Source organism: Primulina tabacum, chromosome 11, assembly GCF_025594145.1.
Source record: "Primulina tabacum isolate GXHZ01 chromosome 11, ASM2559414v2, whole genome shotgun sequence".
NCBI lineage: Eukaryota > Viridiplantae > Streptophyta > Magnoliopsida > Lamiales > Gesneriaceae > Primulina > Primulina tabacum.
In genome coordinates this window covers 27006930-27023087 of record NC_134560.1, presented here as the reverse complement: position 1 = coordinate 27023087, position 16158 = coordinate 27006930, and the positions used below count along the sequence as shown (strand labels likewise).

Sequence of the window (16158 nt, the reverse complement as noted above, 5' to 3'; positions counted from 1 at the left end):
TGTTGCACAATTTTCTTTAAAATTATAATTTTTCTCCAAATTATATTTTAAAGCTTCCGCACTCATTATGTATTTTAGTCATGATTGTTACATCTAGAGGTATCAGAGCCGAGATTTTCGGACCAATGATTTGGCATATAACTTCCTCTGCTGTCGACAATTCGTTATGTATTTACTTTCATTATTTGATATAATATGGATGTGTAGCCTCAATAATTATGATATGTATTGTGTGGAAATAGTTCTAAACTAATATATATTATAGGATCATGCCGCCTAAATGTAAAGCATCAGTAGGGGAGGATAGTTCATCATCTAGAGTGGTTTATGAATTTAGCAAGTTACTGAAGGAACAAGCCAAAGTACACGGCGAGCATATGAGGCCCGAGCCCAGTAGTGAAGGCGCATATGAAAGATTTCGTAAGATGAAGCCACCAGAATTTGATGGTAGCAGTGATCCCATAGTAGCCTTGGAATGGGTAAAAACTGTGGAGGCTATTTATGGTTATCTTCAGTTTGATGATAAAGATCGAGTTAGCTGTGCCATTTTTCTAATGACCAAAACGGCGAGGATTTTGTGGGACACCACCAAGGTATCAGTTAATGTCTTGGCACTCTAGTGGCAGGAGTTTAAAGATTTATTCTACGACAAATATTTTCCTCCAGATGTTCAAAGTCAGAAAGTGAAGGAATTTCTAGAACTGAAGCAAGGAAATATGTCAATGCAAAAGTATATTCTCAAATTCGAAGAGAGGTGTCAGTTTGCCCCATATCTGGACAGCAATGACATTGAAAAGGGAGAGCATTTTCTGAGAGGTGTCCAGGCTAAAGTTAAAAGAGACGTTCGAATGTCTAAAATTGCTTCATATAAAGAGATTGTTGAACAAGCAAAGATGGTTGAGCAGGACGAGAAGGAAATTGAAAGAGAAAGACAGTTGAAGCGCCATGATTTTTCTACTAAGGGCCAAGGATCTGGATGGAAAGGCAAGGGCAAGTTCAGAGGCAAAGAGAAAGAGGATCATCGACCCAAAGCTCCTATGCCACCGCCTGCGTATGATCGACTTGTATGTCCAAAATGTGGCAAGATGCATACAGGTGAATGTTTGGTTGGAAGTAATCGACGCTTTCGTTGTTGAGGTGTTGGACACGTCATCAAAAATTGTCCAATGAAGGGTGAGAAAGGGAAGGATATGGTTCAAGGCAGAATCTTTACAATGACCAAAGAAGGCGCAAATCCTGATTCTTTTGTTGTATCAGGTACTATCTTAATTTCAGGTAAGGCCGCTATTACATTGATTGACACTAGTGCTACACATTCTTTTATGTCTGAAATTTTTTTGCGCTCCTTGAATGTCGTTCCACCTTATGAACCCCTCCACTATAGTATTTTGTCGCCATCGGGAGATGAATTATAGCCTTTTAGTATTCTTAAAGGTTGTACATTACAAGTGAATGAGAAAATCTAGTTTGTTGATCTTATTATTATTCCCATGGTGGCGTCTGATGTTATTTTGGGAATGGAATGGCTATCGTCATATCGTGCCGTTATTGATTGCGTGGCTAAGACGGTGCGATTTCCTGCAAAAGATGATGATAGCGGGATTTTCCAGAGTTCAGGTATTTCGCTTGGCACTCCTTGTATTTCTTGTTTGAAAGCTCAAGGAAGGGTGTATGGGGTTTTTAGCTACTGTAATAGATGTGAATACTAAGATGACAATGAAGTTGAATGAGATTGAGGTAGTTCGGGATTTTGCTGATGTATTTGCAGATGATGTGCCTGGATTGCCACCTGACCGTGAAGTTGAGTTTGTGATTGACGTGGTTCCAGGTACTGCTCCGATTTCGAAAGCTCTTTACCGAATGACCCCGACTGAAATGAAGGAGCTGAAGAATCAATTGCAGAATCTATTAGACAAAGTCTTTATCCGTCCGAGTTCTACTCTGTGGGGAGCTCCGTTTTATTTGTCAAAAATAAAGATGGATATTTGCGGTTGTGCATTGATTATAGAGAGATCAACAAATCCACGATCAAGAATAAATATCCATTGTCGAGGATTGATGATCTCTTTGATCATCTGCAGAGAGCGATAGTGTTTTCAAAGATCGACCTGCATTCTAGTTATTATCAGCTGAAAGTTAGAGAAGCAGACGTCCCTAAAATTGCATTCAGAACCAGGTATGGCCATTATGAGTTCTTAGTCATGTCATTGGGGTTGATGAACGCTTTGTCTGTCTTCATGGATCTAATGAACCGGGTCTTCAAGCTATATCTGTAGCTTTGTTATCGTTTTCATTGACGATATCCTGATTTATTCCAAGACTCGGGAACTTCATGCCGAGTATCTCAGAACTGTATTGGAGTTATTGAGGGAAAAGCAGTTATATGCAAAGTTGAAAAAGTGTGAATTCTGCTTAGAGCAAATATCATTTCTGGGCCATATCGTTTCGAGAGATGGCATTGTAGTAGATCCCATGAAGATTGAAATAGTTAAACAATGGCCTATTCCTACGACAGTCTCCGAGGTGCGTAGTTTTCTTGGTTTGGCAGGTTATTATCGACGTTTTATTGCCAATTTCTCCAAAATCGCCCTGCGGTTAACCAATCTGACGAGGAAAGCGGTGAAGTTTGAATGGAAAAACGAATGCCAACACGGATTTCAAGTGTTAAAAGACAAGTTGACATCAGCCCCTATCCTAGCACTTCCGTGAGACACTAAAGATTTTATTGTATACACTGATGCGTTAAAGATGGGACTTGGAGCTGTACTGATGTAGGGTGGTAAAGTAATCGCTTATGCTTCTCGTCAGTTGAAAGACTACGAGAAGAACTATCCCACACATTATCTTGAATTGGCGGCTATGGTATTCGCATTGAAAATATGGAAGAATTATATTTATGGCGAGAAATGTGAAGTTTTCACAGACCACAAGAGCTTGAAATATCTATTCTGACATAAGGAACTCAATATGCAGCAGAGGAGTTGGTTAGAACTTGTTAAAGATTATGATGTGAGCATTAGCTACCACCCAGGTAAATAAAACGTCGTTGCAGATACTTTGAGCCGCAAGTTAGTTTCTTCTTTGAGCTCATTGATTCAGAAGCCGTTGTTATTGGATCTTCAGAGGAGCGAGATTGCTATAGTAGAGCAAGGGACCATCGCTAGACTTTCAGCTTTTGTTATTCGACCTACGTTGACAGATATGATACGTCAGGAGCAGCCTAATGATAATCAATTGATAGAATTGTGATCCAAAGCTGATGAGAAAGGAAATACAGAGTTTACGATTAACATTGATGATTTGTTAACGTGTAGAGGTCGGATATGTGTTCCCAGTGGTAGTGACATTCGTCGGGATGTTTTGACATAGGCTCATACCGCGCCATACTCGATACATCCAGATAGCACCAAGATGTATCAGGATCTCCGACGTCTATACTGGTGGCCATGTATGAAAAGTGCTATTGCAAAGCATGTCAGCAGGTAAAGATTGAGCATCAAAGACCTGCTGGAACTTAGCAATCTCTTCCAATACCTCAGTGGAAGTGGGAGCACATCACCATTGTCTTCGTAACAGGACTTCCAAGAACACCAAAGGTTACAACTACATCTGGGTGATAGCTGACATGTTAACTAAGTCGGCTCATTTTCTTCTGGTCAAGACGAAGTTTTCAAAGAATTAGTATGCTGAAGTCTATGTAGCTGAGAATGTGAGACTTCATGGAACCCCTGTGTCAATTGTATCTTATCGTGACTCGAGGTTTACTTCTGAATTCTGGAAGAGCTTGCACAAAGCCTTGGGCACCATATTGTCTCTTAGCACGACATATCATCCTCAGAGTGACGGGCAGTCAGAGAGGGTGATTCAGATTCTTGAAGATATGCTACGAGCCTGGACCAACTGTGAGGGTCCGTGCTCCTGATTAATTTTTAATTATCAAACAACATGATTTATTAGCGTAAACAGCGAAAACGAGTAAAAATTTTCCATTTTGGGCCTACAGAAATTTCGGCATGACCTCCCCGTAAATAGGACATACCAAAAATTCCAAAACAACACAATAAAACATTTATACTCGAAAATAGAGTCCAATAAAACAAATAGAATACCAATTGCACATAGAGCCAGCTAGGCTCGATCACACCAAATAATATCCAACACTCAAAATACAACCATACAAATACACGAGGCATCTCCTCGGCAAATGACTCAATATAAATAGTTTATCTGGGGACTCCCAACTCAAACCGACTCACTGGGCTCCACTTGCAGACGCTCCGCCAGCTGCATCAGAACCACCTGTATAACCTGCTATGGAATCACAAAACAAACCACAGCAGCCCCGAGGGACAGGGGTCAAACCCCAGTACGAAGATCAAATAAATTACAACATAAATAAATGACATGTAATAAAATCAATGCAATGCAATGCATGTAGGGTACCAATAATCTCGGGTATCAAACTGGATCCAAAGAAACGAAAGCAACAACTGTGGCCACATGTGCCAGGGGTGTGACGTGTCAAATACGCCCTCGGCCCTGCACATCTACGTCAGGGGTGTCAGTCCGAAGAACTGCTCGGCCCTTTCGCTAGTCATCAGAGGTGTGACGCTTAAACGCCCTCGGCTCTGATGTCTAAATAACTCATCCAAGAGTAAACAGAGATCTCGGAAACAACGGAGTCATGGCTCGATATGAATGCGTGCTCAACAATGCATATAAATCCATAGATTATTCCAATATATTTAAAAATTCAGATTTATTGAAAAAATTTTGAGGAATAATCTTGAAATACATCCAAACAGCACAAAGAGCACATAAACACATAGTTTTCATAAAATCACATCAATTTAATTACACGTCGTTATAGACGCTGTAAGGAATCGATCAATCAGTACCTTAACCTTCAAATTAAATTACCACAATAGTTTATAAACTCCTCGGTGCTTCCTGGCTACTAAAACCTGTGGCAAATAATTAATTACCATCAAATAAATATTCAACTCTTAGCCAAAAACAATTTTACTAATTCCAGCTTGGACCTAAGCTCGGTTGTAAGACCATAACTCAACCAAAACTTAACCAAAACATACTTATCATACATGGCTGGAATCCTAACTCAAAATGCCATATTTCATCAGAAGACTTCAACATGAAATTCAATCATCTCGACACTGAAAAACGCCCAAAACCAGCAACCATGAGATGCAAGGTCTGTGACAGATTTAATTTCGACACTTAGAAGTATAAAATTCATATCTAACTCATCATTGACTCAAATCAATATCCGCCATATGGAGATGAAAGACAACTCAAATATCTAAGTTATCCTAGAAGAAACCATTTACAGAATCCTAACATAATAATCCCAGAATTAACAAGAAGGCGCTACTACATGCACACTTCACGGACAGAAGTCTGTACTGAGCAGTTCCGGAAAAATCAGCATAACGACCTCAATTCTTAATGGATTTTCACGAATCTTATATCAATACGAAGACAACGCATAGCTCTACAGCTCTCTTTTGAATCACAAGTCCAAAATCAGAGAGCATAAATGTCATAAACTCGAATTACAGAAGCTAATCTGCACAGCTCCAACACAGCCTTCGATTTTGACACAGTTTGGTAAAAAAAATCATATCAAATCCGTTTTTAATTGGAATTCCATTTCGTCAGTGGCTACAGAAAGCTTAGACATAGAGCTATAAGTGCTTTATGAAACACAAGTCAAGAATCTTAGAGCACAACACACCAAAAACCCAAAAAACAGAACCCAAAAACCTGCAACTCGAAAAAACAGCAACCAACTTCTTTCATGGACAAAATTGAAAACCTAAGCTTAGGGATTACCTTCAAAAGCTTCCTTTGAACTGAAATAGAGTTGAAAATGAGATCATTAAGCCCTAAAGTACACAAAATACGCAAGAATGAAGGCTGGAAAAGAAAACAGATTAGATGCCAAGAGAAGAAACGAGAAGAAACGAGAAGGTTAAAGGAGGAAATGGGTTGGGCTTGGGAGAAATGGGCTTCCTACTAAAAACATATCTATATACATGAATTTAATGATTAAGCCCAAATGCTAGAATGTGACCCGATCCAAAAATTACAACTCTCGCATGCTATTAAATTCCGATATGCATTTTAATATCGTCTATAACTTCCGATATTTTCTAATACATATTTTTAACACACAAGTATAATTATTTGGCGTAATTATTTTAATTTAGCACTTTAAAATAATTATTTCTAATTCTTGCAAAATACTGAATAATTAAATTCGGGTTCTCACATTCTCCCCTCCTAATAAAAGATTTCGTCATCGAAATATAACATACAAAACACTAGTGCACAAAGTGGTTAAAACATTTACCACTGATAATACATAGGAAAATCTGAGTACATGGAGTTATTCATCATATTTTCAAACAAGTGAGGCCACTCTTGACGCATTCGAGCCTCTAACTCCCATGTAGCTTCTTCTATCCCATGTCTACTCCACTGCACAAAAACCAAAGGAATCATCTTGTTCCTGAGTTGCTTCTCTTTGCGATCAAGAATTTGAACCGGATGCTCAACATAACTTAGGGAACTATCTAACTCCACATCCTCGGTACTCAAAACATGAGATGGATCTGGCTCGTACTTCCGCAGCATCGATACATGAAACACATCGTGGAATTTACGTATAACAATAGTTATCAGGTGACGATTGGCAAGGAACCGTACGAGGCATTGTACGGCAGGAAATGTATGTCACCATTGAACTGGGATGAAGTTGGTGAAAGAAATATGTTAGGACCAGAATTGGTCCAACAGACAACTGATGTGATTGCTTTAATACAGGACAGAATGAAGACGGCCCAATCAAGACAGAAAATTTATGCCGATATCCGAAGAAGGCCTTTGGATTTTGAAGTTGGAGATCACGTATTTGTCAAAATTGCTCCTCTCAAAGGCATTATGAGATTTGGCAGGAAATGAAAGTTGAGCACAAGATTTATCGGCCCATTTGAAATTCTAGACAGGATTGGAGAAAGAGCATATCGTCTAGACTTACCGCCAGACTTGGATTGAGTCCACAATGTATTTCACGTCTCAATGCTCAGGAAGTACATCTCTAACCCTTCCCATGTTCTCTGACATGAACCATTGGATCTGATGCCGAACTTGACTTATCCAGATGTACCAAACCGGATTTTAGATCGCAAAGTTAAAGTACTCAGGAATAAGGAGATCAGCATTATCAAGATTCTTTGGCGTAATCAGTTGGTTGAAGAAGCAACGTGGGAGCCAGAGGATGAAATGAAGCAACGATATCCTGAGTTATTTGCACAGTAATGGAAATTTCGGGGATGAAATTTCTTAAGGAGGGGAGAATTGTAACACCCAGACATTCGTATGTTTATGATGTAAGGTAATGATTATGAATAAGTATGTTCATTATTTCTTTTATGGTTTATTATGATGATCGTTTGAGTTATGTGATGTAATGGTGATGGTTTTTGGCTTCAAGTTATGATATGGATGGTAATGGATGATATAGAATGGATAGAGAATGGATGGGTAGAATAGAAAGTTGATTTTGAGCCCTATAAGTAATAGAAGTGCATAAACGGTACGAAAACTGTGTCAGTAGTGGTTTTTAGAATAATACTTTGCATATTGATCTGATTGATGTGAGGCCACTTCATTTGACATAAGGCTATAACTTTCATGTCTTGAGTTTTGTTCAAATCATTATGGAAGAAGAGCCAAAAGTAGCCCGAAGTGTATCGTGTGTATTGTCATTCCTGCACTAATAAATGTTGGAAGATTGAGCATAGCGTTTTACTCATACCTTCAAATGGCATGAGGCCAATTGGAGATGCAAGAAAAGACATTGAGCTACAACTTTCATGTTGACCACTTTTGCAAATTCAAAAGTTAAATATGATTTTTTCGGCAGAAAGCGGCGCGTCCCTACGCCAGATCTCGCTCCATGACGCGCCGAGTGCTGAAGTTCTTGGTGTTTAGGCAGAACGGGGTGGCGCATATGCGCCAGAACTCGCGCATATGCGCCCAGCACATGTTCAAAAAATTTTTTTGGGTATTTTAGGCATAAAATCGGTTGAACCCATTATTTTCTCATTTCCCTTCTCTTTCTTTCTCTTCTCCATCGTGTAAGGCAAGGGTTCTTCATTTTTCTTATTTTTCCTCTCATTTAATCAAGCAAATAATCTTCAATCTGGAGTTGAAACTACATATTTTTAGTGAAAGGAGCAAAGGTAAGTGGTTTTTTTTCTTGTTCTTGAGTTATTGAAGATGGTGGAGTTAGGAGATGATAGTTGTGATAGATGTATTTGTTTAAATGGACATTTAATGTTATTATTTGGGTGTTGATGGTTAGTTATTGGGCTTGTTGTTGTAGGATCACCGTCAAGGTTTAGGAAACCAAGTGCTCCAAGTGTTGTAAGTAGAATCATTTCTTAAATGCGTCACATGATCCTATATGTATGTGTTTTGATGATTTTATGACGTTAACTCCTTTTAATTTCTATTCATGATTTATATATATATATACATACATATATATATAAATATATATGTATGTAAATATGTATATATGGTAGTGCAATTATATGCATTTTTGAATGGAAAGAGTTAAACTTTAAATGATGCCTCTAATATGTTCGATAAAATTCCTGAATGAAGTTTTATGTGATTGAATGATTGGATTGATAGTGATAGTAGCGGTGTTGCCTCTCGCAATTCTAAATCCGCAATGTAATTGGCCTAACGATGAAAAAATATGTTCTCCTATAAGATAGAGGTACATGTCCCTCTCCTAATAGATTCGTTTTTACGACGAGGGTTAGCAATGAATGAACTATCTAATAAGAACTATCAATTCTTTAATTAATCAATGAATATGAATATCATCCCTATGTATTGTTGTATTATGATTCCTGTCGGATGATATTAAATGATGTTTCGACGTTTATGAAATGAGGAGGATAATGTTTTCAACAAAATAAAATTGAGGCTATCAATTTTATGTTTTACAATAAAATGATATATATGTATCTTGTTAGTATTGATTCCATTTGCTGAGTTTTATACGCATTCCATTTTTGTTAATGTGATGCAGGCACAGGTAAGAAAGACTGATCATCCCGGAGTTGTCAAAGCGAGAGAAAGACATATGCCAAACTTTGGAGATTTCAATTGGATGCTATTTTTGTTATGTTAAGGTTTTGGTTATTTTAGGAAATATTGTAAATCTTTTTTTGCTCTTTTAAATTAGCAATATGTTTAGATATTATATTATTTTGTATCTGATGTATATGAAAATCTTTTGCATGTGTTTTATGTGTTGCTTGAAGCAGGTGGCATGTCCTAATTGCGGGGAGATGCTGCCCAATTTTCTTTAAAATTATACATTTTCTCCAAATTAAATTTAAAGATTCCGCACTGATTATATATTTTAGTCACGACTGTTACATAATTTATTTAGGATGCATGCTCTACCTAGTTGGACTTAAGGACTGAATTGCATGAATTGAGGATTTTAAGGACCTAATTGTAATAACTAATAATTTGAGGACCTATGTGCAAAAATAAAATTATAAGGGACTATTTTCGATTTTAGCAAATTTTGGGATTAAATTCTGATTTTCGAGAATTTTAAAGGTTAATGAGACTGAAATCGGAAATTTTACGGGGACAAAATTGCAAATTTCGAGGAGTTGTAGGGCCAAAAATGTAATTTTCGAGAACTTTAAGGGTCAAATAGCCAATCTAGAAATTTTGAGGATTAAATTCGAACTTTAGAAGAACACTTGGGTTAAATCAATAAATTTTCAATGTTATGGGAATTGATTTTGGGTCTAATAAGCTTAAAATTATTGAACTTTATGTTACGAGAAACATATAAAATGGAATTAGAAACGCCAAAAGCTTATGGGTAATTGTGGAATTTTTGGTAATTAAGGACCGAGTGGATAATTTCCGGGGAAATTAGAAATTTATTTTTGCAATTGTTAAGAAATTTGGGGACTAGTTGAGTAATAAACGAGAATTGAATGGCTTAAATGATAGAAATTTTGATGATTTAGGTTTGAAGGGATATCTAAAACCTTGAAACATCTGGGTTATAATGTTATAAGGAATGGTAATCAAGGGCATTGTAGGATGAACCATTACTCGGCTTGAAATTCTAAGTGTTAATGGAATAATGTTGTGGAAAATTAAGAATATATAGTGATTACAATTTAAGATAAAGTAGATCAATTAGTTAAGGTTTAAGCTTCGACAGTAAGTAACTTATTTTGGGGACTTAAGGTTTGATGTAGCATAAGTTTTAATCATGACCTTAAGAGTTAAAAATTATCCGTGTTAGAGTTAAAATTAATTTTTTTGAAAGTTGGGTATGACTGATGGCTAGGGTACTTGTTAGACGCATTTAATAAGTGAGGTAGACACCTTGTCTTGAGGAATTTTTGGAAGCCATTAAGAAACTTGAGAATAAGTGGATATGTGTCTTGGAATTATATTATCTAATATTATTTGGGTTGCATAAGATTGAATTTCAAGATTTATAAGATATGTGTGCATCCGAAAATTTTTGGTGAAATAAAAACGAAAAGAAATTAGTTGTGTCCGACATAGGTTACCAATGAACGAATGTTAAGATTTTTATCGAGTAAGAAATCAAAAATCTTGATATGGGGATTCTAGAATTCTATGGGTTATAAGTGAAGTTGATTTATTAGAGTTAGTCTAAAACTACCATGGGATAATTTATTAAGTTTTATATGCTAGTATTAATTAAGTATTAAGGATACGTAAGAATGCGACATTTGTTTCAATGGGAAAATCCAAGGGTCTTAGACCTCAACTATATTGTAATTGGAAAGTAAATAGTTTAAGTATGTAATTGGAGCTTGAAGAGCTTTAATATATAGGTAGAAGATCGATATTGTATAATTGAGTTTTATGGATCAACCTTACTTGAGGTTTAAGATTTGCAACAATTTTACTTCTTGGATGTACTTGTAAATAGTAAGTTACATAAGTTTGGTGCCGTAAGATAAATGTTCGATTCAAGGATCTTAGGCTAATATTATTATGGGGTTTAGATAAGGTTTAACTTTTAAGTGTTTAACGAAGATAGAAGTCGATCAGTAACTATTGGTACTAAGGTTTCTTAAGTTGAAATGCATAAATGCTAATGTAATAGGTTGATGAACATTATGGGCATAGTATAAGAAAAGTTAGTTGCGATAAGTTTGGACATCCATCTCTAGTATGAGGAATTGCGAAATAGGTCAAATTCGAGGTCATAGTAGAATAGAACTAAGTCTCCCTAAGTCGTTTTAAGTTGCGATTCACAATCAAAGATTTTGGAAGGCAAAATAATTAGGATTGAGAAGGCATAAGGCCAGTTTAACACATACTTTATCATAGTAATGCAGTGAAAGCGTGGATTATTGGAATACTAAAATTAAGAGTTCAAACTTTTTGTTTATCAAGCATAAGCGAATTTCGGGGACGAAATTCAATTTAAGGGGGGTAGATTGTAACGTCCCGAAAATCTGAAGGTCCACGTGAATCACATGCATGCAAGTTATTACCTTTATTTGGTATTTTATTAAATTCTTTTAAAGTATTAAATGCATATTTATTTCATTAATTTGTGTTTCAATTCATGATTTATTTAAATTTTCATGCATTAGGATTTTTATTTGCATTTTGTGCTCGATCGAGGAACAGAGACCGAGGATAATTAGGAAAAAATATTTTATTGAATGATTAGTTTTAATTAATTAATATAAGGTGTTTTAAGTGTATTTTTCAATAAATGGGCTTTGTTGGATATTTTACCCGTCGGAGCATATTTTTAATCGGTACGCAAATTTTATCAAAACAGATAGCTTTTTAAGGACTCGGACAATATTTTCAAAAACTTACCAAAACGAAATATTTTTCAGGAGTGTGTTTGGGCTTGATGGGCCTATTTTTAAGCTTAGTGGGCTCAATACCCTTTTTAAACTTTTTAAAATATAACTAGGGCCCATTAGCATGTTGTTTACTATTTAATTACTATACTAAACACACCCCTAAACCTAACCCTCACATACCAGCCGCCAACCCATCCATTCAGCAGCCATTCTTGTGAGTTTTTCAGCAGCTAGGTTCAGCAACTTTCGGTCATTGATAATTCCTTCAAGAAAACTTCTTCCCGCCTCCCCGTTTCACGTTCCACGCGCGTATCTTCAAGCTTTTGGTCGTAAAATCATCAAGGCACATCATGTAACTCCTTTTACTCATCATTCATGCGGTATTTATGCTGATGTATGTTTCGTGTGTAAAAATTTTCATAATTCTCGCATTTTAATCGTTTATGCATTCGGTTGTCCCGAAATCCGCATGTTTACGCATATAACTCTCGTTTTCTGAAATTTTTGTGTAAAGGGATGCTGTTTTATGTCACTAAGGAGCTGTACACGTCGAGGGTTGAGGGTCATGGTGTTGTAGTTGAGGCGTGATAGAGTTTGGCCGAGGGACGATCGAAGCTAGGGGCGATTTGTGCATGGGTTATAGATCGAGCAAGTGCAATATAACCAGCTGTGAGAGAGCCGATCCAAGCCACAGTAAGGACCCTAATGGGTCTAAGACGTGTTCCATGATGGCTCAACCACGGCTGGTCGCAGCCTAGGAGTAGGTTGTGGCGTGTGTGTTAGGGAGAATCGGGTTGTGGGGCTTGTTTCGGGTACCTCACGCGTGGCCGAGCAAATGGAGCTGTAGGCATGACTAAGGTTGGTCCAGTAGGGCACTCTTGGTCCAAGATTGTCCTAGTGTATGCTGGTTCGAAGCTGGCTCAGCTTAGAGTGGGCTAGGGTCGAAGGTTAGTGTCTTGGTGAGTTAAGCTTGTAGGTTTCAACGCGCTGGAATTTTCCAGCAGCTCCCATACATGATTTTGTAGCTCCTAAGGGGTCTGAAAAGAGTGGTTTAGGGGCTAGTGGTGTTGGTTAAAGTTATGGCAAAAGTTGGGAAAGTTTTGGTTAAGTTTCGGGTCGATTCGGGTTAAAACCGGGACTCCGGTCCAAGTTTTAAAGCGAATCATTTAAGTTTTTAAATGGGCTAAATTTTACGTCGAAAAAATATCTTTAAATATGTTTTGAGACATTTTAAGGAGTTTGGTAAGTTTCGGGTCAAATTATAGAGGTCCAGGGGTACAACGGAAATGTTGGGTTTGCAGGGGCAAAATGGTCATTTTGCACCCGGGGTGAGATTTTAGTCCTAGCAGTGCCCCGAGCACATTTTATCATGCTTTAAATGTTATGCATCACGTTTATATTTTTTATGTAATTATGAAAAATATGGTGCATGCTTGGTTTCAAGAAAAAAATTACGTATATGCATGTTTTTATTAAGTGGTGAATATGATGATGTTTTTGAAGGATGGAAATTGGTTGTGACTGACGATGTATATGTATACGATGACATGAGATATGATGAGCTGAGGCCAAGGTTCAGTGGACGGGTAATGCTGTCGCTGATGTCCCCGTCGCCTGGTACCGTGGTTATACGTAGATGGATCCATCGAATAGAGCTGATACGAAAGTCACAACTAATGAACTGAATTCGATTAAAAAAATGTATACGTATATGATGATATGATGAGACATGTTTTGACATGTTATGCTATTATATGACACGTTTATGTTATGCTTTCAAGTTCACGAAAGGTATGTTGATTACATTATTTTCCACTGTTGTGTGCCATGTATATGTACTTGCTATTAACGTTACAGGTGTGTTGAGTCTTTAGACTTACTATGTGTGAATGATGCAGGTGAGCACTTTGATCAGGAGACTGGAGGTGATGATGATAGAAGGGGCGGAGCTGGTGGCGCACGTTAACCCGAGGACCTTGTATTCTTCCGCAAGAATATGATTTTATGGGAACACGTTTAAACAGCTTTTTAAATGGTTGATGATTTTATTTTGTTGAGGGTTTTTGACAGATTTTATATTTTTAAACGGTAATTGTTTGGGTGGGTTGCTCTTTTCATAATTTTAACTACAGTTATATTATTCAGCCGTGGGTTGATTTTACAAAATGCATGTTTCGAATTTTATGTATTTTTATAGGCATGGTTTAGGTCATTGCATTTCAGAAAAAATGTTCAGTAGAATTTTAAAAAGAACGAGATGTTACACACTGGTCCCCATCTCTCGCCTCCTCGTACTCGTCCTCACCTGCATCGATCAAGTCTAGTGATTTTAAAGACTCAACATTTATAAACTAAGAATAGCAAGTAATACATAATAAAGCCACATACATTTTAAAAAAACGCATACGTACTTAAACTCTGAATATACTTATATAAACATAGAGGTGCCATCATTTCATAAAATTTTCATAGACTTGCTTGCATCATACATACTTAAACATGCATAATCATCATCATTTTGCATAGAGATATGTTTCAAAGCAAGTGACCCTATAACACAATGTGTCTGATCAGACTATACCACAATACTGGGTTGGCAGAGATCATCATAGTCTTTCGACCGAACGTCCACTCCCACATACATAAGATCCCCAGTCATTCTTTATCGGGTGGATTGGTCCCTGGTCATGCTTTACCACTTCCCAATCCTGATCAAAACCCGGTCATGCTTTACCGGGGTGGAGAGGTCCTCGGACACGTTCTCCGGCTTTCAAACCTGTAACATAATTGGTCACAAGACAATTCGCATACCTCAAAAACATAAAACATTTTCTTTTTGCACGTCGAACATACTTACATAGCGTTGAGGGCTTCATTAGATCTCGCTTGGGCTATTGCTGCACATACTAACACATTATTCAAGTAACTTAAATTTCATAACTTTACTGAACCAATCGTACTCAATACCGAAGAAATCAAATAACTTATGACTTTCTAGACCACTCGGGACTTGACCATGTTTAATCATTATTCTAAACGGTGACATCAACCCGAAACAATCTTGATATGGAGTATGAACATTTCCCAAGCAATTGAAGACACAGACCAATACTACCTAACTAGAAGCTCAAAATCCCTGGACTAGCGCCTAGGCGCCGTGCAATGTGGCGCTGCGACGCTGGTAAGCGCCTAGGCACTGTGTACCAGTGCTGCGGCGCTACAAGCGCCGAATCACTAGCACTGCGGCGCCATAGGGGCAGTGGCGACGCGCCCGACCATCGAAAAGATAGCGCTGCGGTGCCACAAGGTCAGCGCTGCGGTGCCACAAGGTCAGCGCTGCGGAACCCGACCTGCGAAACTTTTCCCCAAAGAAGACTCTTGATCCAAACTCTAAGCCACGTCCAACCGACTCGAACAAACCATGGACTAACCTCGAGACCCATCCTAGGATGCTATGGAATTGACTCAAATCTATACAAATGCCCCAAACGTCCCGAAACAATGACACGCAACCACAATGCGTCACAATCCCACAAACACAAAATTCGGCATAATTCACTTCCCTACGACTTCTATTGTAACCAAACCCTTACCGACCCGAAACGAAACATCAAATAACATTTGATCACAACACACGACATGCCTAAACGCAGCAGTGACCACCCGATGGTTCTCAACGAAGCCTGCAACCAATAAACTTCAAGAAAACATGAAGAACACATTTTGATATATAGCATCACATTTTGAGCAGTCACACGAGAATGATCATAACTCACTCGTCTCTTTTCCGAAAATTACGAATTTACTGTCAAATTGAAGATATCGAAAAGTACTACTTTTAAATGCTGAAATTTTTTTCAAGAAAAGCGATCGAAAATCCGCAAGATTCGAAATGACAGAAGATTCGGTTTTTGAGATCTTAAAGTTGTTCCAAAATCGTTCCAAGCATCATTGCTCAAACTTTGCATAACATAAACGGATTTTTACACAAAATATACATCAAAATATTTACTATGGCGAGATCGATGCAGAAAAATGAAAGATTATACATGCCTTGTTGATTTATACTCATGTTACGACGAATATCGAAGCGAGGAGTTATGAGAACCGATCTGGGACGACTTGTGGCACGTTTCTTGCTACTAATCCACCGTAAGGCTACTAAAAAATCGTAGGAGAAATGGGTTGGCTACTGGAGGACTCAATAACCCTAGTT

The 16158-nt window shown here is 37.7% G+C and overlaps 1 protein-coding gene and 1 long non-coding RNA gene across 3 annotated transcripts; one reads left to right on the top strand and one right to left on the bottom strand.

The window, feature by feature from the left end:
- Nucleotides 1-269: 269 nt before the first annotated feature.
- Nucleotides 270-3249, top strand: LOC142519714 (uncharacterized). The gene is made up of 8 exons (XM_075622742.1): nucleotides 270-533; nucleotides 621-1064; nucleotides 1173-1257; nucleotides 1769-1917; nucleotides 2082-2176; nucleotides 2277-2661; nucleotides 2776-2862; nucleotides 3100-3249. Exons 1-8 carry the CDS (start codon nucleotides 270-272, stop codon nucleotides 3247-3249), a joined length of 1659 nt encoding a protein of 552 aa, XP_075478857.1.
- Nucleotides 3250-3923: 674 nt separating this feature from the next.
- Nucleotides 3924-5978, bottom strand: LOC142519034 (uncharacterized). Of its 2 annotated transcripts, none has more exons than XR_012813695.1 (3): nucleotides 5854-5978; nucleotides 4899-4964; nucleotides 3924-4547 (listed from the first exon to the last, which is right to left on the bottom strand). It is a non-coding gene; the product is annotated as an uncharacterized LOC142519034 (long non-coding RNA). The 2 variants fall into 2 exon arrangements; XR_012813696.1 differs by having other exon boundaries at nucleotides 3924-4539.
- Between the last annotated feature and the right edge of the window lie 10180 nt (nucleotides 5979-16158).

Coding starts and splice junctions, on each gene's coding strand:
- LOC142519714 (XM_075622742.1), top strand. CDS start 270: ATGCCGCCTAAATGTAAAGCATCAGTAGGGGAGGATAGTTCATCATCT. Junction 2,177..2,276: donor AAAATTGCATTCAGAACCAG/GTATGGCCATTA, acceptor CTATATCTGTAG/CTTTGTTATCGTTTTCATTG. Junction 2,863..3,099: donor ATCTTGAATTGGCGGCTATG/GTATTCGCATTG, acceptor TCATTGATTCAG/AAGCCGTTGTTATTGGATCT.